Source organism: Uloborus diversus, chromosome 6 (assembly GCF_026930045.1).
Source record: "Uloborus diversus isolate 005 chromosome 6, Udiv.v.3.1, whole genome shotgun sequence".
In the NCBI taxonomy this organism is placed as follows: Eukaryota; Metazoa; Arthropoda; class Arachnida; order Araneae; family Uloboridae; genus Uloborus; species Uloborus diversus.
The window spans coordinates 107,235,846-107,262,523 of record NC_072736.1 but is presented as its reverse complement, the minus strand read 5'-3'; the positions used below and the strand labels follow the sequence as shown (position 1 = coordinate 107,262,523).

Below are 26,678 nucleotides of genomic sequence, written 5' to 3'. Positions count from 1 at the left end.
TATAGCTTACGCAGATGATGAAAACTGATTATTGACAGATAATTAATATCTGAATCAACAAAGAATGCGAAACGACGAAAAGCTTCAGGCAGTCGAGGAGGAAGCAGGCCAGTTAATTAATCTTCCATTTTTTTAAAGTAACCTTATAATTACCTTTACGAGGCGGAAGTGGTGAAGGGGGGATACATCGATGCTATCAACAACACCATTTATCCAAGGTTGCCCAACTTGCTGAATTTTTAGCCATTTTTCTCACGTTTTGTACATAATAAAGTCTGTCGTCGGTTGAGTCGCATTCTTCTGTCTTGTTGAGCTGTTCAGGCAAGGAACAACTGGTGGATGATAAGCAAGCACCTTTAATTATAGAGTCCTGCTCACGTCGTTGATCAAGGGCTCTAACAAGATACTGGCTTCTTTTTCGTCCTCCTCCTCTTTTCTTTTGCCTGAAATAAGTAGTCTCACTTGTTTGATCCTGAGATAGGGTGAGCGAAATCTGGTGGCTCTAGTCAAGAAACGTCGCGCTTCAGTGGCGATCTGATAGGGTAGGTGGAACCAACAGGTTATATCCATCCGAGTTTATCAAATTGAAGATGTTGCATGAACTATTGTCTTTTCGAGTTAAATGACAGCAGTTATCTTTCTAAACTCAGTAGCCGAGTTAAATGGCTTTCAATGATTTTTTTTTTTTTTTTTCGATGTACGAAGCAGTTTTCCTTTCAGGTTGCAAATTTGATTTCGTCTGCTGGGAAAGTGTCCCGTTTAGAAAGACAGTTAAAAGTACTTTATCAGAAGTATAACAGAAAAGGTGTGTGCATTAATCCATTGAAACTTCAATCCACAAATTCGCTATGTTAACCAAACCCCACTCATATAATTGATAGTGTTACTGCATTGATGTCATAAAATTGAAGAGAAACTTCTAAAATGATGTATAGTTATCCAAAATTAAGAAATAATAATTACAAAAGCCATTTCAATGAGTTATTAGCATTGATTCAAAGTTTTCCTCGGATCTTTCCCAAATTAGGCAGAAAGGTATTATGCTCAGGAATTCACATAGGGGAGGGGGGGTCGCCAAAAATCCGTGAAACGGAATGATTACCTCTATTAATAACAATGAATGAATTTTTGGAATTTTAAAAAATTCATAAAGGCTTACATTTAAATTTTGAGTCCAAAAATTGTTCTTTTCCGCACACTGACAAGAAATTTTGCGCTTTTTTCTTTTATTTAAATCTGATTGTTGAGCATGCGTCACTTGGCTAAAGATGAAAACGGTCGGAAAAGAACTGAAAAATTTCAAAAAAAAAAAAAAAAAAAAAGACGTTTTTTTTTTTTTTTTTGAAAGGATTTATTTTTACTCCGGAAAAATTGAAAAATTATTTTTTCAACTTTTCTGATGCAATCCCCCCCCCCCTTTGTATGTTAAAATATTGTCTAACTTTGATAACGCAAGTTGTTGTATGATAATATAATGTGCATATAGATCAAAAAACATTTAATACTTTGGCAAAACTTTCCTCGTAACTTTATTAAAAATGAATTAATTAACAAAACATAAAAAATAATATTATGAGAAAACCTTTAGTAATCAATAAATTAATTGGTTTCAAACTGGCCGCCTTTTGAAGTAATACAGAGATGCAACTGTTTATTGAAATGTTCATTCAAGGGCCTCAAGTCCTTTAATCAATCCTATTCCCTACAAAGCAATTGGTTTGGAGAGTTCAAACTTATGTGTAGTTTAGGGTAGGCCTTTGACTCTAAAACAGGCCATACAATGTAATAAATGGGATTGAGGTCTAGCGAGTTTAGAGCGTCCACTCTAAAGCTGATAACATGTCAAAAACAATGCGCCTTGCACCACTCTTGTCTTTTTGGCCGTATGAACTGGCAAGGAGTCAAACTGAAATATCCATTCTCCACATTGCTATGCGGAAGTAGGTTCGCAGAAGTACAACAGCTTCTAAAATGTCCTTTCTGGCACACTTTTTGATTCATTTCACGGCCCTCATCCACAAAAACCAAAGATATTTGTCAGTATAGCAGGGCCGATAGTAGCACGTGCACCACACACGGGTGGCGAAGATTAAGCTGACTTTTAAATCTTATTGAAGATTAAAAGTAAGAGCTGTAAGTATGAGTTGGATGAACGGTAAATCAGTGAAAGTTATCTCTTCCAGCGTGGACTTGCGGCCCGTCTCAAACGTTTCTGGCATCTGTGGAGTCATACGAATGCTTGAACTTTTTGGAACTCGTAAAACTTCTATTTGAGCTGTTTTTGCCTTCAATTTCACATTTCGGTTATAAATTCCCCATCTTACAAACAACTTCTCTCGTGGAAACCCAAGAATTTCATTGAACTCACTTTTGGATGACCTGACGATTAACTAAAATGTTCACTGTTCGTTTTTGTACACTTTCCGGATATCGACTATCATCCAAGCCACTTGAAGCAGCATACCGCATCAAATACTGTTTGCAGAGGCACAACAAGCAAACGAACTGTCTCTCTGCTTGGTTAAACAACTTTAAAATAGCAGGTCTTTTGCTTAAAATTGTAAGAAAATCGAAAAACAATACATAAACTAGGAGATATATTGAATGTAGGTTATTTTCTAATAAAGTTAGAGACAAAAACAAATGAGACACTATTCAAAATGAAATTACTTTACTTCAATTCGATAATCCAATCTTTGTCCGAGTTTTTTTTTATTTTTTTTTTATTTATTTATTTTTTTTTTATTGCACCCTGTACACTGCCGTGCTAAGCACAAAAGTTGAATCTGCAGTTGAGCTCAAGCTGAGATATTGTGTTTTGAAGTTTGGTTCATCCATACATTTAATTCAGATGTCTTTTTTTTTTTTTTTTTTCAAAATTTTTTAGCAAAATAGTTCTGATAAAATGACCCTAAAACATTTTATTTATCAAGTACAATAAAATAAGAAATAGAGAAAAACTTGGTTATAATAACTCAGTTTCGTTCAAAAGTGCAGGTATGACTACTTTTACTATTGTGCTTAGCACGGCCCAGTGGCGCACACAGGAATTTTGCAAGGGGAGGGTTCAAGGTCGAAAGCTCATTCTGATATTATACATCAATACGCCGTCAAACAAACATATTGACATGATTTTATCAATTCCCGAGAACCAAAAATAGTAAAAAATAAACAATTGAATAAATAATTAGCATTATATAATGAAATATATTTGCTTAAATGACTAATAAGAGAGCAAAATAATTTACCATTTCATATTTCTCATAATTAAAAAATGGATTCAAGTTCATGAATCTCATTTTAATCTGTAATTACAAAACTATAAACATTATTACAGTGTATTCATTTATAATCACCATTATGCTTCTTATTGGCAGTTCGCTATAGGAAAAATGTACAATATTAAAAAAAAAATCTTTTAACATGAGGATTTTATTTTTTCACTTATAAGAACTGAAATTATTGTTACTTTTGTTTAAAATTATTCTACGTAAAAAATACATAGAATCGTAATCAATCGGGGGAAAAAGCAGGACCTATGGGAGGGGTCCGGACCCCCTGGACCCCTCTCTTGTGTGCGCCACTGGCACGGCCGTATGAAATAAACTGAATGAAACTCTAGTTTGAGTTTTGGTTCAGCTTTAGAAACCATTATGCAGTTTTGGTTTAGGGTTTCTGTTGGGAAGAAAAATAAAAACTAATTTAGTTTTGATTTGGACTTCGACTGGATTGGAAAAAATCAAAACTCAATAGCTTTCATTTTCAGACAGTAAAGTTACATTGTAAGGAAGGGAAATCATACTTATTTTTATTTCAAACAATATCAATTATGTTTGAAAGTCAAAAATTACAGTTATTATTTCAAGTTTCAAAGGCAATCTAAAAAAGAAAATGTAATTGTTATGATTGGACACACCTTGTCTAGTGCTATTAGTTGAACGACGACTTGACTTATTTCTAGTGTTTGACCGAGAAAGCTCTTAGTTATAAAATAAAAAGTTTTTTTTTTCTAATTAAACTTACCTTTATGTGTAATACTGTCAAGCAGAAAAGGAAGAAGTTTGGATTGCATATATTTTTTAATGTTTAGCCCTTTATATGTTCCCAAAAACTCAGAGATATTAAAAAATCTTATTTTTATTCATAAAAAAAATTAATTTTTCCAATTTTTTTCAATTTTTCCCGAAAAAAACCCGGTAAAAAGCCGGTTTTTTCCACCACTTCAAAATTTCCGAAAATTTTACATCTCTACACTTGACGCAACCTTTATTTTCGAGATAGACCCTGCAACATTGGGCAACGCAATTAGTTACTTTAAGAAAAGTAATGCAGCTTCTTAACAGAAAAATAACATTTCTGACAGTTTAAAAATTCCCATTTTCAGCAACTTTAACGTAAAAGTAAAAAAAGGAAGAAGAAAACAAGAAAGAAAGCTTGATGCGTCGAAAAATATCGCTAAAAACAAAAAAAAAAGTCCAAAATAAAAATAATAATTTAATTAATTTCGAAAAAATTAAAATTGGAAAGTGGGGTATTGAGATGGGGAAAATATGTGTAGTTCTTTTCATGTTCGAAAGACCTTGGCAAGGACATCTATACCTTCTATAGACCTTCTCATATTTCACTTTTTTATTTGAACAATTATTCGATCAATTTTGAACATTTGAAAAAAACTTCACAATAGCGCCTATAGGAAAATTTAAGACAAATATAAATCCCAAACTTGTGGGCTTTAAACGAACTAAAAAGGTCTTGACGATAAACATGTATAGAAAATATCTTTTTGATTTGAAATTTTCCATTCAATTTTGAATAGTTCAGGGGAAAATATCGTAACATTAGCGCTACGAGCGAATAATTTCCTAACATTCTACTAAAGTTTGACAAAAATATTAGGGCAGTTCTCAAAAGGTGGGAACAAAAAAGTTAACTTTGAGCAATTTCAAAATTTTTCAAATTTGACATCAATTTTGCTTTTATTCTACAGCATGCGTACCTAGAACACAATATATGAACATGAAAAGACAGCAGGTATTTGTAAAAATTGTTAATTAGCAAATCAAATCAGCAGTCTGTAGGTAACAGATTTTGGACATTGTTGTCCTGTAGGTAACGGATTTTGGACATCATCATAATGTAAGTTTCACCATTTTTGACAATTGTTAATCTGATTTTTAACTTTTCCAATGAAAATTTTATTTATTACTTTTTGAATTTTGGAATTTAATAATAAAGAGGATATTAATGAAGTACTTGAATGGCTATACATACTGCTCTTTACATATAATAAAGTTTTGGAATGATTTTGAAGAAGTTGATGAAAGGTAAAAAAAAACCTTCATGGAAATAACTATACAAACTCGTAGCTTCTTTTATTCAATAACATTTGTATTTCTCTGGATTATTAACTTTCATTTCTGCAGATATTTTCCAAACTTAGAATGTACTTCTACCAGAACCTCACTTTTTGTTCTACTTCTAGGAGACATAATCTCGTGTGAGCATTAAACTTTGCAATAAATCATTTTGCAAATAGGTATTAAAAATCAATAATGACTTCAAAAAACATATACAACACAAATTCCAGAAAAGAACTTAATTAAATTGCTTAAAGCACTTTTTCAAAACATGTTGTTAATTCAAAAGGCTTACTATCTCTCAAATCTCAAGATAGAATGAAAATTACCAACTGATATTTGTTTACAAATCAACTGCAGACGAAAAAATAAAGAATAAAAATATTGCTAGCGCAGGTGATAAAGTCGCCAAAACTGGTGCAGCTGACGATAAACTACATTTGTCAAACTGGAATTCCCCTCTGGTGGCGATTTTAGCGCAAAATGGCTTTCGTTACGAACATAACCAGCCATGTTTCTACTGTAATTTATGTATTGTTCAATGTGTAACGTATTAATTATGCAAAATACCGATGGATTAAAGAAGATAACATTATAATAACCTTTTTTATTGAGGTTAGAAGACAGTGGATCATCAAAAATTATGAATAAACGGGCAGAATTATCGGCGTCAAGATCGTAACGCCATTTGGACATCTCACATGTATGTTTAAGAAAAATCATTTTTCTTCTAAGATACTGCATAAAAGCTTATGAAAACACTTTTAAACAATTAAAAATTGATTCTGAGGATCGATAAATACCTTTAAAACGAAAACATCATATACTTAGTTCTCAAATAATAGCATTGTAAAGATCGTAACTTTTGGACATACATCAAATTTCAAATTTGCGTTTTTTTTTTTAAATCGCTTACAAAGTAAATAACCTATCTTTACTTTTGTTATTTGTGTAAAATATTAACAAAAAGTTATTCAGTGTAAGATTCATGCCTTTAATTTTTTTTTGAAATGTATGGAAATAATTAAAAAAAATTTTTTTTAATGGTACATTTGCTCAGTTAACGTTTTGGTATGTCCAAAATTGTGCCTTTTATCAAAGAAAATATATTTTTAAGGGCATTTGAAGAGCATTTTTTCCATAATTTATGTCAATTCTTGTCTCTATACAGTATTATAGTTTAACTCAAAAATTTTTGAGTTAATTAAAATGAAAGTTATTTGGTGTTGAAGCTTCAAAGTTGAGGTCTGTGTTTGCTCCCACCTTTTGAGAACTGCCCATTAAAGCTCTCCTCGTGAAAACAAGTTGTAACCATATCGTAAGTCGTGAAAACCATATTGTAAATAATATTTTCCGTTTTTTAAAAAACTCCGAAGAAATTTTACTTAAATTTGTGAAAACACCACTTTCTTTTGTAGACAAATGTGTTTTCCTCCGAAAATTAAAATCATATTTCTATTTTTACTTTCCCCCACTTTCTATAAGTTTTACCCACTTAAAAAAGTACTTTTCCTAGGCTTAAAAAGTAAATCGAAACTTGTGAAATTCATTCATTTCATAATTTTATACTTAAAACTATTATCCTCCCTTAGTTCAGCAAACCATGAAAAAAGAAAATAAAAAGACATTTCCTAAAATCATAACAGCAATAAATCGCGTTTATTTGGCTACATTGGTACAACGTATTATCAGGACATTACAAAGTCTTCTGTATAACTAAGCATCAAATTTAGACACGCTATCATATTTATCATGTATGTAATTGAAAGCTCTTGCTCCGCCAAACCACGCCCCTGACAACGTCACGTCTCAGCGATCACACCCTGTTTGTTTGAATTCAGTAAGTTTGGGATGGAAATGAAGAAGGGCCTGACCTAGGCCGCTTTGTGTTCTATACGCCTGAAAGATAGCGACAGTATGATACAGGTTTACTGTCGTGTGAAGGATGCCGGGCGATTCCTTCTATCTGGTTATAAATCCTGATAACCGCCCGTTTGAGAGTTGATTCAAATAAGTTGCCTCATGTGAAAGAGGATTTAACTTCTTTCATGAAAGCCAAAATAGATTGCAAAATTCTGCATTTCTTTTCGATAAATTTCGAAAAGAAAAAGCAAGTTAAAAGAAGGAAAACCTTACTTCGTCTGAAAACCAGGGTTTCGGAGTCGGAGTCGAAGTCGGACTTATTTTGGGGTAAAGAAATCGGAATTGGTCATTTTTCCGCAGTTCTACCAGTGTTTACGGAGTCAGAGTTGGACTGACTTTAGGATAAAAGAGTCGGGAGTCGGAGTCGAAAACTCTAATATTCCCAGAGTCGGAGTCGGTCATTTTTCCTCCGACTCCACAACCCTGTTGAAAACAACATTGAAATCAGAATAGAATGTCAGAAAATCGAGTCACTATGGCACCTTAGTTTCAGAATTTCTGTTTGTCAACGATTCACATAGCCACCTGAAAACTTGCCTAACACTTCTCTCATTTCAAATCTCTGGAAAGAAATCAACAAACATTAAGAGGGGAGGGGAAAGTTTTGACAGCTTCGACAACACAACGTCTTACGTGGTTATTAAGTCACAATGTAGGACATGTGTAGGGCTTTTGCTTGTAAGTAGCCTCACACAATGGTGCCAGTCATGAAATTGCTTTCAGATCTGAAAGCAATTTCAAGCTGCATTGTGATGTTTTCTTCCTCTTTTATCAGACACATGACGGAAAGACGAGTGTCCCCGCCCAGAGTATTGAGAAAGAACCGCCCCAACCATTTACCTAAGCTAATAATAAAGGTCTCCGATTAAGCACAATGACCCTTCATGCAGTCTTTTTAATCAGCCCTATTTAGATGGCAGGACTGGGACGACTTCCCTCGTCAAATTCAAGATTCTTCTTCCTTTTGTTGGAAAATAAATAAATAAAGATGATTCAAGAATTTTTATCCGTATGGTACTCTTGCAGAAAATGAGGACGATATTATTCGTGAACTGATTTTTTCTCTTTAAATTATTGTTTGTGTTTTCTATGATAGAGAGAAAAAATATTCTTACATTTTTTATACTTCTCGAAATTACATATTAACTTTAGGTGTTGTCTTTTCCAAGAATATTTTTCCTTTTGTCGAAAATAAACATGAACAAAAATAATTTAAGAGTTTTTATCCGAATGGTACTCTTGAAGAAAATGAGGACGATATTATTCGTGAATTGATTTTTTTTCTTTAATTTATTGTTTGTGTTTGTTCTATGATAGAGAGAAAAAATATTCTTATGCTTTTATACTTCTTGAAATTACATATTAAGCCCTATTTACATGGCATGACTTTTGTTGTTGGGAAATTTCAAAATTATATATCCTTTTGTCGAAAAATAAATAAAGAAATAAAGATACATTAAGAATTTTTACCCGAGTGGTACTCTTGAAGAAAATGAAGAAGATATTATTCTTGAACTGTTTTGATTTTCTCTCTTTAATTTATTGTTTGTGTTTTTTCTACGATAAAAAGAAAAATATTAGGTTTTGTTTTTTTCTCTTTAATTTTTTGTTTGTTTTTTCTATGATAGAGGAAAAAAAATCTCAAGTTTTTATACTTCTTGAAATGTCATATTAAGTCCTATTTACATAGCATGGCTTTTGTTGTTGGAAAATTCAAAATTATATATCTTTTTGTCGAAAAATAAATAAATATGCATCAAGAATTTTTATACGAGTGGCACTCTTGAAGAAAAATAAAGAAGATATTCTTGAAATGTTTTGATTTTTTCTTTTTAATTTATTCTTTGTGTTTTTTCTACGATAGTGAGAAAAATATTTTTATGGTTTTGCATTTCTTAAAATTACATGTTGAACCCTATTTTCATGTCAGGGCTTTTGTTGTGGGCAAATTCAAAATTATTTTTCCTTTTGTCGGAATAAATAAATAAATAAATAAAGATGATCCAAAATTTTTATTCGAATAGTAGTACTCTTGAAGGGAATGAAGAAGATATTATTCACGATCTGTTTTTATTTTTCCCTTCAATTTATTATTTACTTTTTCTAGAGAGAAAATATTCTTATGTTTTTATAATTTTTAAAATCACACATAAAGTCCTATTTACATGCGAAGTCTTTTGTTATTGGCAAATCCAAGATTATTTTTCTTTTCAATGGAAAACAATTTAATAAATAAATAAGGATGATTCAAGAATTTTAATGCGAGAGGTATTCTTGTAGAAAATGAGCAAGATAATGTTTGACTAAACTGTTTTGGTTGTTTTCCCCTAGTTTATTATTTAGCTTTTTTTTATGATAGAGAGAAAAATATTTTAATTTTTTATATTTCTTGAAATTACCTATTGAGTCCTATTTACATGGCAGGACTCTTGTTCTTGGCAAATTCGAGAATCTTTTTCCTTTTGTTGGATTATAAAAAAATAAGAGGAAAACCTATTCATACTTAGGGCTTTTAAAATGACTATTTTTAGTATCCTAACTCAGAGGCAAGGCAACCTTGAAATTTGGGGGGGGGGGGATAGCCCTTCACTTACTTTCTAAATATTACTTAAACAGTAAGTTATCAATTTTAAAGTTCAAAACTAAATAAGTCCGTCATTGCCATATGGAAATCTAAATAATCTAGTCATCGTGACGTGGAGAAATATTGCTGAAATTTAATGAAAATTGCTGTCGCTTTCTGAAAAAACATTAAAAGTTTAAAACTGATTTTATCAATGTCAGAAAAAAGTTGATGTTTTGCCTAAAATCGTAAAAGCTAATGAGCATTCGTCAAAAGTACGAACATTATCAAAAAAACTGATGTAAAAACTAAAAAAAGAAGAAAAATCCGCAACGCTCTTGCTGAAATCGTGAATACAGATACTGGGGCATTTTTCCTGACGGGATGTGATACCCCATCTTTTTTTTTTTTTTTTGATAAAAAGTAATTTGGAAATCCGTACATAAAAGCGTACGCAGGAAAAACTTTTCTTTAACCGTGTCCCAAAACCATCCAAACTGATATTTGAATTCTTATGAAATTAATTTTATTTCGGTAGTACTGAAACTCGGTACATAATTCTTATTTCATTTCATTTTTGAAGTGTGGATGATTTAAAAATTAATATGAAACAAGAAACAGAAAGAAGTGAAATTGAAATAAAACTACACGTATAAATATTTTTATTCCTTTAGATATATGAAACAATTAATTATTTTTATTTACATAAATATAGTTGTGTGCATATTTTACGTATATAACTTTTAGATAATTCTCTCACTGTCAATTGCTAGCCGATCCAGAACTCCTTGGGCTCATTTCTTCTATTGCTGGAACCTAAACAAAAGCAATTTCAAAAAGGGAGTTTTTGTCTCAAATAGAGCTGTGTATTTCTCATGAAATATAACAGTGAGATTCAAAAAAAAAATATGAAATTCTCTCTCACAAAGTGCTATCATCTTTCAAACAGGGGGAAATGTGGGGTTGGCGAATTTCAGATAGCATCACCGGCAACAAGCGAACGTTGTGGGAAGCCTGTTTGTAGATTAGGATAAAGATTATTCCTGCATTGACAACTGCACAATAGTGCCACAAAGATAGGAAGGAAAAGAAAAACGTATTGAGCCAAAGATCAGTGTACAGATTCTGAAAATTTGATTTTGCACTTGAGTCATCCTCACGAGAATGGAACTTACAACACTTTTAAATTCTTCAAAATTAATTTTAGTAATTACAACCCATTGATCGTTTTTGTATTGATTCTCCATTTAATTGTGTCATTAGTAATTTAAGAAGGACTAAAAAATATTTTGTTTTGGGAAAAGGAAGTATATTGTGCCAGTTTCAAATCATTGGAATTTAAAATAACACTCAAAATCATGCTGAAATGCAGCCACAACATAAAATATCACTATCTTTCACACCAAAATAGCTTTCGCAATACGACTGCCGGGGGGGGGGGACCACCTATAAAAAGTTTTTTATTTAATGCACCAACATTTTTTTTTCATGTTCATATTGTCTATTCCAACCCTTTCGAAAATAAAGTGAACACTTTCTACGTTGAATCTAGTCTGGTAATTATGTTTAGAAACCTATAAGTAGTATAACTTCTGTGTTTAGTTTGCCACTTCGAATTCTACAAACAAAGTGAGTCTTAATCTTTTTTTCGTGATAGTAAATTTTGAATTTTAAATTTCCACCCTGTTACATTTGTAATAATGATTTTGTGTGTGTGTGTTTTTACTTTTCTTTTTCTTATTGTTTTTTTTTTTTTTTTTTTTTGTGTGTGTGTGTGTGTGGTTTTATTATTATTATTGTTATTATTCTTAAAGTTGCAGACAGAATTAGTTTCATAATCATTATCTCATTTCATGCTAGTTCTGGAATCGTAACTTTTCTTTATAATTAGATCGTTTTTTTTTTTTTTTTTTTTTTTTTTTGGGCGTTTAAATTTCTTGTATGCAAACCATTCCATTGATAATTGGTTATGCACAAATAAATGAAAAATCAATCCTAAAGAAAGATTAGTTGGCGGAAATTATTAAAATTGATAAACAAAATTCAGAGGTGTCGGACATGCACTTATATTTTCGTGAGAATGCCCACACAGTAAATGAAAATTTCTCTCATCCCTCTTTATTTTGGGGGATTTTTAGCTTCAGTATTTGAAACCAGAGTTTGCAATTCAGTTGTTTTACATCTGATTTGCTTAACGAGTCTAAGTTTTTAATCAATTTACATAAATAAAAGAAAATTGATTTATTTACAGTGATGAAGAATTTGTGTTTTAAATTAATTTTATGTCAGAATTCAGTTTTTAAAGCATAGGTGTTTAAAAACACTTTGCATTAAAAAGCATCGGGACACTGACACTTGGTTGAAAATAAAATAATTCCCCATACCTTCTCCTTGCTAGTACTAGAATTGGCAATTTGGCATAACACAAAGGGTTCAAGGGGTGGGGTATAACCAGGCTTAATCAGCATGTTGCTTCTAGTCAAATATTGTGTAAATTTTTCCACATTATATGGAATTCGGGTAATTAAGATATAAAACTAAGCTCTGAAGACTATACGGTAGGATGGTTCAAAAATACATGTAAAAAAAAGTTTCTCTTTGATAACGGGACACCCCTCAATATTTTTAAAACCTGTGGATGGTAGTATACTGGAAGAATTTTAGCTCCCTATTTTAACTGAAAGAGGGTGCTCAACCCTCTCCCCCAAACTTCATAAGTATGAGGAAGGGGTTTAAAAAAACACAATGAACTGATTATAATATACACTAGTAATATGCATAAACATTGTAATAAAATAATTATTTTCAAAAAAACAGCTGGGACAGTTACATGTTTCTAAACTTGAGGCATTTTCTATACTACGGCTAATGTTAAATTAAGGAGTTATTAAGCACCCTTTTAAAATTTGAGTAAGAAGCTAAAAGTTTTACAGCATAATACTATTAGTAAGTTAAAAAAAAAAAAAAAAATAAGGGTTGCCTGGACTCTAGCTGAAGAAAAGTTTTTTTTTTTTTTTGAACCATCCTACTGTACGGCTCCCACACTTCATTTGTTCGACATTGAACTCTGGATATAACCCCTAAAATCCCTTCCTCGCTGCACGCCTGATAGCTGTTATACAGCCTCCCTTGGCGAAAATTATAGATAGCCACTATCATCAAGTAAATCCTTCTAGTTACAAAATAATCGTTATCTTTTCCATGCATAATTTTAAAATTCAGATATTTTCTACTCGCCATTAACAAGTGATAACTCCTCCCTCGTGTTACTTACCACTCTCAAAAACGTATCATTTTCCAAACTAATCCTCTGTAATTTTAAGAAGACAATTCGGCAGATGGTTATGCTTTGCGGTTTTGCCACGCGTATGCCGAATCATTAACAGAGATTTACACCCTTGGGTGTCCTTCTGTTATCATCCCCTTTTTAAAAGGGATGAATCCTACGCGGGACATATAGAGTGAGAAAAAGAAGAAAAAAAAAGTTCCATATTCATATTCTTTTTTACTATTAACAGCCTGCACGGAGTGGTGTTTTATTCCAATTCACACCATACGAGTGAGGAATTGTCCCCAGTAAGCAGATGGTGTCGATCGTCGCTAAAAAAGCGCGCTTGAAAATTGATCCGTCTTTTCCGTTTTCGTTCGCTTCCATTTATTACGGAGAAAAAGAGGGGGGGGGGGGATAGCGTGCGAATGATCTCATCTTACCCTCGAAGGATGGCTTTTATCAATTTAAAAGAAAGAGGTGATTTGTTGCAGTATATTCTATTAATCTAATATTTCAATTTCTGGGAGCAGAAATCTAAACGGAATTTGCTGTTCCCTAATGCCTTCGCATTCATTTAGGGTAATTTCGATCCACAATTTCCCTATTTCTAACTGCATCACTCACATTTTAATTGCGCTTTTGCAACTACAGTCGAGATCCGACTTACGCGAGGAATGCGTTCCAAGATACTTCGCATAAGTTGAAATTTCGCGTTGCGGAAAAGGGTATGTGTAAAAACGTTTATAAACATACCCAATTACCTTAGACACTTGTAAATATCACCTTAAACTGTTAAAAAACATTTCTTAACTATACATTACTGTTTCTTACATAAAAAACGGAATTTTTATTTGTATTTAAAAAAAAAGTTTTATTTTACAGAAAATAGTGCTACGATGTACAAAATCAATGATGAATGAGAAAGAAAGACATAAAATAAACCAGTATGGTACGTACAGTATGTAGTAAGAAAAACAAATGCACTATAGTTGTAATGTACAGTAGATCCAGTAATGATATTTTTATCTTAAAAAAGTGAAGATGATGTTGATGATGATTTATGCTGCGTGATCAAACCGTTATTCTTATAAAACCGTTAAACACGCAATACAGTTGCTTCACTCTTTTATAACGTTTCCATCTATGGCAACACCCCTCTTCCTGGTTTCTTAAATTCACAATATAAGAGCAGCATCCCTTTTCATAATTTATGCATTTTGCTTAGATACTATTCGGGGAACTTTTACGGATTTCCTTTTTTTTTTTTTTTTTTTTTGACTTTTAATTGTACATATGGAAGATTCACTCATACCTAATTGTCGCGATATCTTCGACGCATTTAATAATTGTTCAAGCACATAATCTTTACTTTTTTTAATTGTCGGAATTTTTCTTATTTTCTTTCTATCTTCACAAGATGAAACAGCGCTTTTAGGTATCATTTTATTTCATGAACTTTAATATTCAGAATGAAAAAAAAAGGAAAATGAGGAGTAGTTGTTTGTATAAGCGATGTTCAGACTAGTACGGTGAACTGAAAAGTAGAAAATAATTTTTGAATGCTAGTAATTGAGTAAACACTTAATTTTAATGCAATAAAAAAATCGTGGGGTGCTGTCTATTTACATTTTTGCATGGACAACAAATGGAAGAAATTCAAGACAAGGGATAAGAAGCCCCACGCTTTTTTGTATTACATTAAAATTAAGTGTTTGGTCTGTTACTATCATTCAAAGATTATTTTTTACTTTTTAGTTCATTTTGCTACGAAAGCGAGTTTTTTTTTTTTTTTTTAGTTTTTTAAACTATTATTTTCTTTTTCTTTTTCTTTTTTTCTTTTTTTTTTTTTTTTTTTTTTTTGTTCAGTTTAACTTGTTTTACGAAAAAATATTCATTTCAACATAACTCAAAATCTTTTATATTCATGAAATTTTCCCCCAAAAAAGCGGTTAAAGTTCTCGGGCAGCATTCGAAACGCGGTCTCTCCAACTCCAAAAAGAATACTATACCCCTTACAGTGTAATAACCGAGCTCTAAAAACATTCAGCTGCGCTGATAAATTGCCTGTCGACTAATTGTCTAATCCAGCTAATCCATCTCAGTCATCGATGTATGGGAGCGGAAATCATATTTACACTATCTTGAAAATTTGAGGTACTACATTTTAAAAAAAGTATTGTTCATCAATGGCCTGATCAGCAATGAATTGCAAATTGAATTCTCACGTCAATTTTGGCATGAAGTTAGTTAAAAAACAAAAAAACACATGTTCTAACCTTGGAACAATGGAAAATTTTTTGTCTGATGCAGAAAAATCAAAGGTTTTTATAAATATTTTTAAATAATTTTTGCGAGCATTTTTATGTATATTTTAAAATTTTTTCTTCTTTACATTGTTGAAATTAAGGCCAAAATATTGATTAAAATTGGAATAAACTATCAATTAATAGTTAATTGATTAATTTGATCATAGAATATTGCATTGTCATCGGGTCTGAGGTCTCGTGCCAAATTTCAAAAGAATCCGATTACAAGGAGTGGGCGAAATTTGAGTTGCAAGATTCCGTTTCAAGATACATACATACATACAGGTGAAGCTAATAAAAGCGTGTTAAAAAGAAAACTGATTAATTAATTGTATTAGGCAGGGTTTTCTAATGCGGGTGCCACGGCACCCTGAGGTGCCGTAGAAAAAAGGTTCGTGTGCCGCGAAATCTTCATTGTGATTGTATCAATATATTATAATACAATAGGGATAGGCAAGAATGCTGTGAGAAAATTCTAATTCTTCAAAGGGTGCCGTAAATCGGAAAAGCTTTAGAACAGAATCATCATAGAAAGGCTTGTCCAAGAAAGGCTTGCACATATTTTGAAGGTGAATAAGGCAATTTCTTTGTGCAAAATTAAGATTATACACTTGCTTTATAAAAGAAAAAAAGACGATTTTATCAAATATTTAGGGAAAAATAGTCACTTTTTTGCTCGATTGTGCATATCAATTTTCGCACGATTAGTTTTAAGTTTTTCGCTGCCATGCAACCATATTTTCTTCAAAGCTAAGAAATTTTCGGCACATTTATCATCTTTACAAAGTATTTGTTTAGCAAAAATCCAACAACACTCAATAGGCACACCAGGAGCATTAGGACAGAAGGATTGAATTTCGTATCAACCAGTCAAGCTTTTTTGTCTTTTGGAGAAAACCAATCTCTTGCCGATTTTGAGTAATGTAAAGTAGTTAAATCAGACCAGAAGCGTACAGAACCTTTACTTTTCTAGATATGCTAGAAGATGTTCCGATGGCACTCATTAACCATAAACGGTGGAATTTATTGTGTCTTCGTGGCAAATGGTGAGCGTGAGTCTTTTGACGAATTCTCGGCCGGCCAGACAAGAACTTTGCTGCCATATTTTTAAATGGATACTTTTTTTTTTAGAATCTGGAATATTATTCTTAATCTCAGTACCTAAATGTGGTTCATTAATTGTGGAAAAAATCACCTTTGTAATCCCATTGTAAGTTTCTTTGTTATTTTCGAACGAACCATGTTCACGTTTTGATGTCATTTTATTCACAAAGATTTTCTAAGAATAACACATAGATATGTATAACATAGATTAATTATTCGAAACACAAACGTTCCATTGATATACAGAGAATTCAGGGTTTGCTAAAAAAAATTACAACTCAAAAAAAAAAAATTTTTTTTTTTTTTAATGTGCAAAACTTTCTGGAACAAGCCTTATTCATTGAAAATTAAGAAATAATAAATATGAAAGCCATTTAAAATGAATTGTGTTGAAATGGTTCTAAGTTATCCAACCGCATTAGCAGTTCGAACAAAGTTCATCTTACGAAATAAGTTCCGATCTTTCTATTGGTGTGAAAATCAAACACGTGCAAAGATGTCTTACCATCAAATCAAGAAATTTATGCGAAAAATACGCTTAAAATTGAAGTAAAAAGAAAACAAAATCGAGTTTTATAAAAAGTACTTTCTTGTCTACTACAACTACGGCCCAGTACAATGCGAATGATTTAAGTTTTGTTCCCTTCATATATAATCAGAGTTGCCAATTGCTACAAAAAAATTGTAGTTTCTACGAACTACAATGCTACGAAAACACGTCCAAAACTTACGATTTTCATCTTTTTTTTTCTTTTGCCATAAGATTTGCCCGTTTTTACGATCAAATTTTGTGAAGCGGTTTTTCAAAATTGGGATTCTTGTCACGAATTTTATGCCGCGATTTCAATTTTTGCTTCTATTCTGGAACAACTACACTAAAATTTTGCTTTTCATTTCTTGTAAAACCTTAGAACATTCAGTATATGATGAATTTTCAGGTGCTTTTGCGGTAAAAAATGGCATCCCATGCACAATCTATTGCATCTATAAAATTATAAAAGGCTATATTAATCCATTTATAATTTTTGTCTAATACTAATATTAAATTCATACTTATTGTTTCTTTTTCTGCACACTCAAATTCTTAAATTAATACTAAAAGCAATTTTCAAAAAAATATGCATTGCTCCTCCCTCCGATCCAACTGAAATTTATCAGTTTGGTTTTGAAAAAAAAAGGGGGGGGGGACCCTCAGGGTTTTACGAACATAAATTATTCATTGTCTCTGTCACATTCGTTAATATAAGTGCCGTTTTACTCCCCCCTCCCCCCACGCAAAACTCTGCTACTGATTTAGATTTTCAAACGTTGGCAGCTCTGTATACAGGGTGCTCCCTTTTAACCTGCAAGACCTTAATTTTCGCAACCGCTAGTCCTAGATGTATACTTTCAGTTCCAAAAATGTTCAAAATCAGATGCAGAGTTAAGAAATTGAAAGTTTGAAGTGAAAATAAAAAGAAGTCAAAAAATACAAAATTTAACTTTTTATACGAGCCGCAGGTCCCCTAACATATATTTAGGGAAATAATCTCCATTGAAAAATAATTCCAACACAAAAACTTTGAAATTAGTATGACCAATATTCACCGAGATGTGAAACGCAGCGTTTTGTGACTTACACCACTTTTCACTCACTGTCAATAACACTTTTTGGGGGAAAATATAGCGGTTAACAAGTGTTAAAAATTTTATGTGTGCATAGCGTGTGGTTTTTCAAATGGTTCGAGGTTTAGTTGTGTGTTTTTGCGTATCACGGCATGACATTTGCATTTATTTTTGAATAGCAATGAAAAATATAAATATCTTGTTTATTTACTTGAATGAAATGTCATTCTTCTGAAAGGGCGATAAGTTCCAATTTCATCTTCAGCATGGTCCCTTAAAATTTTGAATTGGAATATCTCCTTGAGTTTTGGTCGCACAAATGTCAAGTTTTTCGTGTCAGTAATAGTTTTTAATGGAGATTATTTCTCTAAATACGAGATAGGGGACCTAGGGCCCGTATAAAAAGTTAAATTTCGTATTATTTGACTCGTTTTCATTTTTGCTTCAAACTTTCAATATCGTAACTCTGCATCTGATTGTGAACATTTTTGCAATTGAAAGTATACATCTAGGACTAACGGTTGCCAAAATAAAGGTCTTTGCAGGTTAAAACGGAACACCCTGTATAATCAGTACTGGAAAAACAGCTTTCGTTGCTGACGCATTGATACATCGTTTACGAAGTAGATCAAAAGTGGAGCTAGAATTTATTGGAAAAGGAAGCAAATTTTAACAACATCATCCTTATAAATTGCAATTAGTACCAATTAATTACCAACTATCTTTATCCAGCGCCAAGACCCGAATCTTAATAAATCAAGCTTTTAATGAAGTGCTTAGTATGCGAGTTGTTAAATGCCTATCTTTTATTTTTTCCGTTCTCTTTACCGAACGTTAAAATGAAATGATGAATGTCAATGACAACAGCTAAGAAACATTTTATTTATTAAAGGAGCTGGTATTTTAATCTGCTTTGTATTTATGAGCTTCCAAAATCATTGAAATAATGTGACTAAATTAATTAAGGGCAGTATTTTTTCATCTGCATGTTTCTTATTTATGAGTTTGCTACAGCCATTTCGCTATAAGGTATGAAGGAGATTTATTTATTTATTTATTTATTTATTGAGCAATCACGAATTGCTTATTATCCTCACTTGACCAATGTTGATGTTGCTCTGGTTGTTTTTGTATTTATTTAGAGAGTGAAATTTTCGTCGTCATAATTACAAATTGTCGGCGGTGTGATTTTATTCATATTTTTTTCAGGGCATAACTCAAGCAGACTTTCCATTTAAAAATGGGAGGGGGGGGGCTGTGTAAAATTACGTTTTTCCAGGAAAAAACTCCGATATAGATGAATTTAAACTGCAAAACTTCATCTCAATACAAAATTTTCAGATTACTAATTCTCATCATTTAAGATGGATAAGAAAAAAAAAAAAAAAAAAAATACACAGCGTTATACGCTGTAAATAATCTTTATGAAAAAGTGTACTGATGGATATCGGCCATAAAATCTTTATCTTTATTACCTTTATTACCTGTGTTACGGAAGTGACGTAGTTGATTTTTAATTGATGCCGAAAACAATGAAAAATAATGCTTATTATGAAGTTAGAAGTTAACAAACAACAAATTAATTTCAAGACTGAACTTAAGCAAGCTGATTTCGAGTATTGTCTAGTTTCTCGTTGTTTGAAATATACACTGGTGTGCAAAAATTAAGGACGAAGTCGAAAAACTAGCATATCAGCTGAACGAAGAGGCAGAGCGGACAGAAAGACCAATGTCTGAGTAGTATAAAGCATGTTGTCGGTGTACGATCAGTATTTCTGGCAAAGAGATTGCACGCCGTATAGCAGTTACAATCACACCGAGTTGCTGCCTAAGCGAGAAATGGCGAATAATCAATCTGTTAGACGACATCTGGATGCTTTTACCCGAGGTCGAATCATTGGGAAGTTGGAGGAAGGCCGCAGTGTGACAAGTGTGGCTGCAGAGTTCGGAATTGTTCACAGCATCGTTTCACGATTTTGGAGACAATTTCAAACTACAGGAACAGCTATGCGGGGGTTCAGTAGTGGTCGTCCACGAGGAACCACACCAGCAGATGACCGGTATATTGTCTTACAGGCCAGAAGAAACTGGCGGCAGACAGCGGGAGAAATCGCTAGACACACGACACAGGCGACTGGACGACCGATATCGCGTTTCACCGTGGCCAGAAGACTGCACGTTGGTGGTCTATTTGCACGACGCCCTATACGGTGTGTACCTCTAACGCCTGTCCATCGGAGAAAGCGTTCTCTGTGGCGCCGGGAACACCAGAATTGGAGAGACGATGAATGGGGACGAGTACTCTTTACAGATGAGAGCAGATTCAGTCTGAGTAGCGATTCTCATCGCATGCTCATCTGGAGAGAGCGGGGAAGCCGCAATCATCACTCGAACATCATTGAAATGGACAGGTATGGAGGTCGCGGTGTTCTCGTTTGGGGAGGCATCATGCTTGGTAGTCGTACAGACCTTCACATCTTCGAGGCAGGTTAAGTCAACAGGACCCGTTATTTTAACGAGATTCTTCTTCCATATGTGCGTCTTTTTAGAGGCGCTATGGGTCCGCAGTTAGTTGTCATGGACAACAATGCACCATGTCATCGCACAGTAGCTGCCGAACAGCTCTTAGAGAGTAAGGATATTGAACGTATGGATTGACCGGCACGATCTCCGGATCTCAATCCCATCGAGCATGTATGGGATTTTCTAGGCAGACGCTTGGCAGCTCGTACCTTACCACCAGTAGCGATTCGGGAGCTTCGATTGGCGCTGCAAGACGAATGGGCAGCAATGCCTCAACAACTCATTGACACCCTCATTCTCAGCATGGGCAGACGCTGTGAAACCTGCCTAGCAGTCGGGGGAGATCATATCAAAGATCCCCTAAGATCCCCTACTAAAGACCGGGTGTTTCTTGCTGGACACCCATCATAGGGATGTTTCGGCCTTCTGTCGCATTACGCTCAATGCTACTTTTCCAATAAAGCTTCTTTTTATCCCTCGGATTTCTCTTTTAGTAAGTATTGCTTACATTACACATGTCCTTACGTATTTTGGATCTTACGGTATTAAATGTGTTGATTTGGAAAGCTTTTGTACAAAGTTTTATTGAAAAAACCGTCTCGTCGTTAATTTTTGCACATCAATGTATTTTCTTCATTTAAAATGCACAATTGTGTTATGAATATGCCTAAGCCAGGTGCAGAAGAATTAAGAGCGTGGAGTGAGAGAAAACGTGCATGTGAAGTGACAGTTCAGAATGTAATGTATAAAAAAGAAAAGATAAAAGTTTCATTTATATCGTGTGGCTTTACAACACACAATATATTTTTTTTAGAAAGTACGAAACAATAAATAACATAATAACAAGTACCTCGTTCCTTGGACGATGAAACCGAGGTGGCCGAAACGCCCTGTGTTTGCTCTCAAAATCTCGAATTCTTTTGTTATATGTTTCAATTTGTTGTTGAAGACGGACATCTTCTTTCTGAAAACAAAAAAAGACAAATTCTTGTAAATGATTTTTTAAACAAACAAGCATGTAAAAATACATTACAGTTTTGTATTTAAAAGCTCTTCAGTTACTGAACCTTTACCAATAAATCAGTTGTAGGCTTGCACGTAACTTAACCATTGGCACGAGTTTCGATTGAACTCAACAAACGTTCAGATTCGAATGCGGATTAAAACGCTCATTTTCAACTTTCCTTCAGCACTATTTCAAACCAGAAAGTCGCCCATCAAGGTATGACGGGTGAAAATTGTTTCTACATTTAAACGAAGCCATTGCCTGATGGTGATATTTTGATGGTTAACCCTAACTCCAGTGGATTAACCCTTAACTCCAGTAGGTAGCGTTCATAGTTGACCGCTTTTACGTTTCTTCATTCCCCTAAAATGACACAGTCTTACCAGTAAAACAGTTAAGTTACCGGATCGAGTTCAGCCTTGTCGCAATAAGGCCTGTCTCTGCATCTTAAACATTACCAAAACACATTATCAAATGATCATGCCGTGGCGCGAGTTTCATTGTAGAAACACACGGTTTACTCGATCATTGGCTATTATTTATATGAGGATTAAACTGAAACTGTAATGCGTTGTATTTTATGCGGATGAAAATGTTGCGTTTTATGCGATGCTCAGGATGACTTTCAAGTTATTGAGCAACGGAAATTGTAGATTAATTTCATTTTGCTGTGGCTTGGCGTTAGTTTATTCATTTTGTGATTGGTACATATCAAATCACATGATTCATTGTTTCATGTGACAAATGGACCTCAGGTAAAGCGCTGTCGTGTCGCTTACCTGAGGACCTTAAGATGCGATAGATACGGTGTAGTGAATATTCTTTTATTCATATCTTAAGACTCTTTTCATAACAAATATGTTTTAATGAATTCATTCAGAATATGTTCCCCCCCCCCCTCTTTAAGATAAATAACTTTATTACGTTACAGTTTTTTAACAGTGTCTCTTATTTTTCAGTACCACTAGTGGTTCATTCATTTTCAAAACGCTATACAGTGAAACCTGTGCATAACGATACTGTCTATAACGATAACCAGTCTATAACAATTTTTTTTTTTTTTTTTTTTTTTTTTTGGCCCCAGCAAATGTCAGCATGAATAATCAAACTGTCTATAACGATAACATGTCTATTACGATTTTTCTTTTTTTTTTTTTTGATCCCAACAGTATTGTTGTAGACAGGTTTTACTGTATTTCCAAAACTATTGCATGAACAACGATGTGTAACACATGAAAATAACCATAAAATCACCAAGATTAGGAATTGTGTTAACCAGGTCATAACACGAATGCAGTATTTTCAATATGGCGACAAAACAGGAAAAACTTTGTGTGTGTGTGTTACAATATGCGTGAAGTTCATCTGTTATTGCAATACTTTGTTGGCACATTAATCACTTTCTTTAAGAACCCCTACTACCAAAATCGTAGAACTCAAAGCTTCCACCTGCCGTTGATGACGTTATACCAGGACGACGCTGGACGATACCAGGACGTACTCACACATAAAAAAAAACATAGCTTATCTTGTTTTGTCGCCATTTTAAAAATACTGCATTTGTATAGCCACCACAATTTCCAATCTTGATGTGTCCATGGTCATTTTCATTCAGGGTGTTTGAAAAATCCTTGACAGATTATAAAAATTCATTGAAAAGCAACAAATTCTCGTATCAATGTGTGATTTGCATTATAATACTTTATAGGTTCTAGAATTTTCTATGACATTGTAAAAAAAAAGAAAAACACTAACAAAGAAAAATATTATAGCTTGCTGTGACGTCACAGAAAGAATTTGTTTTTCTTACTGTGACGATGCAGCAGTTAAAATAAATAACATACGAGGCAGTGAGAAACAAAGGGATGGTTGATTTTTAATGAATTTTTAAAAATCCGCGCGCAAAAGTGCGCGCTTCTGAAACGTCACGAGCCTACGTCACAGGGCGCAAATGGGCAGCCTTCCGCCGAAGATCCATTGTTTTCGCTAGGAACATTTTGAACGCGCTGATATTTTTATTTTTTAGAAATTCAATAATTCTTTTGAACACACTATGGAGGCCGGATTCGTTAAAGCACAATCTGAATAATCTTCCTCAAGTAACACCAATGAGATATTGGAATATTTTCGAGAGGATGAGAGGTTTAATGTTCCAGAAACGCGAGGAGTTAAATGCGAGGAGAAAGCCTTTTACGTTTCGTTTTCGAAGTCGAATGCGTGACCTTCGCTTCTCCCCTATCGAAAGAGGGGATGACGTCACTTCCTATGCCATTTGACGTCACAAGAGTTTGAACTTTAAAAATTAATTTAAAAAAAACTACTTAACGTATCGCAAAATTTTTTTTCACCTATGTTGTTCATACATGTTACTCTATCATATAAAAATAAAATTGAAAAATCGAAAACTTCCCTATTCTGCTGCATAACAGCACATACCAGGGCTATTAGTACTATCTCTTACCTCAAGACAGAGGAGAGGTTCATCTACCATTTGTACTAGTTATCTCCAAATTTTTAATTTTGCCATTTACATCCCTTTGCTTCTCACTGCCTCATATATAATTACTTTTTTCTTGAACGTTGAAACGGCATTTTTTTTTGCTTTTCTATGAATTTTTAAAGTGTGTCAAGGACTTTTCAGACACCCTATACATCAATGTACGTGCAATACTTTTGGATATATGCATACGTCTAGCGTTTCGAAAAGAATTAACCATTTGGAGTAACCTTGTATTACTTACTGCATAGATAAATTTATTATTTTACTAGTGGTACCCGCACGGATTTGCCCGTAGTAGAAAATTAATAGATCATTTGGTTCGCCTCTATATTTACAGATAATGGATGATGAATATCTCGCCAATTTGCTATGTTAATTTGCTCGCCCGTGTTACGGTGATTTGCTCGTCCACGTTATGGTAATTTGCTCATCCACGTTTTATTGATTTACTCGTCCATGTTCTGATAATTTGCTCGATAAAATGTTCTTAAAATTGGAATAGAAACCACAGCGAATTTTCGAAAAATCGCTTCGAGGTGCACGCCCCCATGCTACAAACTAATTTTGTGCCAAATTTAATAAAAATCGGCCGAACGGTCTTAGGCGCTATGCGCGTCACAGACACCCAGACAGTGATCCGGACAGAGATCCAGACATTCAGGTTTATTATTAGTAAAGATTAGTAAAGATGATTGCTTTAGTGAGAATAAAAACCTGAAAAGACAGACTGAAATTTGTGCAAACTGAATAATGCATCAAATTAATGTTGACTTTTATACATTATTAAACACATTAAATCATTTTTTTTCCAGTTGTTTCTGCCGATTTATTGTGGAAAGAAACAGATCAGTAGAATTATGCCTGACTTAATCCTGCATTCGTTTTTAGAAATCACACAATCAAAAACAAAAACTTGAACCAATCATCCTATTCAAATCATTCAGAAACATTGATTCGAAGAGTGTCACAGAATCTAAAATAGTACCTTTTCTGAATTATCACAAATTGTGCAATGGTCTTACTTGTGCGAATTCCTCGTCGAATTCCAAGCAGCCTATTCCATCCAGCCGTTCCAGATCTAAAGAACCACACCACCTTACGCAAACACCGTTCATGATAAAGCTACTTTTTAAAAATACCTAAGAATACAACATAGTTTTAGTAAAAGTTTTAGTACAAATACCACTCTATTAAAACATTTCGATATATTGTTATGCATTGTGACTGCATTATCACACAAAAATATGCCCCCCCCCCCCCGCCATGATGTTTTCATTAAAAATCATCTGCGACGTCCATCGATGATGCCTCATCTGTCAGCCACTGCAGAATGCCTGCATAGAAGACATCAAAAGCCTTCAAAAAATCTTCGAGAATCTTCAGAAATCTTCAAGAAGGCCTATCTTGGTGAAATAGAAACTTTTCGAAATTTATTACCGAATCTCATTCGTTTTTCGCTCAAAAAAAAAAAAAAAAAATTTGAATTTTGACATCTGGAATTCAAATTATGTTTTTCGCAATCACGAGTGTGTGTGTGTATGTAGGCGTTTGTGTTTGTGTCTGTGTGCAGGTATGGGTGTGTGGGTAGTTGTGTGTATGAGTGTTTGTGGTAGGGGGATGTGTATGTGTGTAGGCATATGTGTTTGTGTCTGTGTGCAGGCATGAGTGTGTGGGTAGTTGTGTGTAGGTGTGTGTGTATATGTAGGTGTCTGTTTGTATGAGTGTGTGTGTATGTGTGTAGGTGTATGTATGTGTGTGTGTGTGTGTGTGTATGCGCGTGTATGTAGGATATGAACGCAACCTGGAGACGGTTTTCGCTATAGGAGCATCACCGTCGACCAAGGTATTGGAGGGAAAATAAAATGATAGCACATCAAAACAGTTAAATGAAAGCAATAAGCAATCGTGATTGTTCAAAAAAAAAAACCTAGATTAAATTGTATACGGACAAAAAAAAACGAAAAAGTTAAATTTGAAGAATTCTCAAAATAGGCCCTTTTGGAAATTTGCTATTCAATTTCTGTACAATATCATCAATCACAAGAACAAAAGATTTCATTAAGGTTTAGAACAAGTGAGAAAGGAAAATGTTATTATTCTTTACATGAAATATTTTCTCATAACATAATATCATGAATTAAAAGAACAGAAGTTTCAACAATTAAAACACGCGATGAAAACAATATGCACACAAAACTTTTGTAAAGCTGTACTCTTTTGCAAATTGAAATAATACACAATAATCATTGTTTTTGGTTCGACAAATCAATGGCAGCAGTCGACAAAGAAAAAGAGCGAGGGGGGAGAAAAGATAATGCATTGTTACTTGCTCGCATCAGCTTTCGGTACACAATTAATTTTTGATCACCGCTCCAACCCACGGACAAATACAACAATGAATTTCAAACGTAAAATGATCAACAGTAAAAAATGCTTTTAAAGAAATGGTATATAAATTTAGAAAATAGGTAACAAGAGAGTAACATACTACCGATTTGGATAATTCATAATTTATACTCA

At 33.4% G+C, this 26,678-nt stretch overlaps 1 protein-coding gene across 1 annotated transcript in view; it reads right to left on the bottom strand.

Moving 5' to 3' along the window:
- Positions 1-10,495: 10,495 nt before the first annotated feature.
- Positions 10,496-26,678, bottom strand: part of LOC129223932 (protein big brother-like) — a 52,330-nt gene continuing 36,147 nt past the window's right edge. Inside the window, exons 4-6 of the mRNA XM_054858312.1 lie at positions 25,181-25,297; positions 21,503-21,616; positions 10,496-10,659 (exon numbers count right to left, since the gene is read on the bottom strand). Coding sequence (XP_054714287.1) covers positions 10,606-10,659; positions 21,503-21,616; positions 25,181-25,297 — 285 coding nt within the window. The 3' untranslated portion in view covers positions 10,496-10,605. The remainder of the gene's footprint in view (positions 10,660-21,502; positions 21,617-25,180; positions 25,298-26,678) is intronic.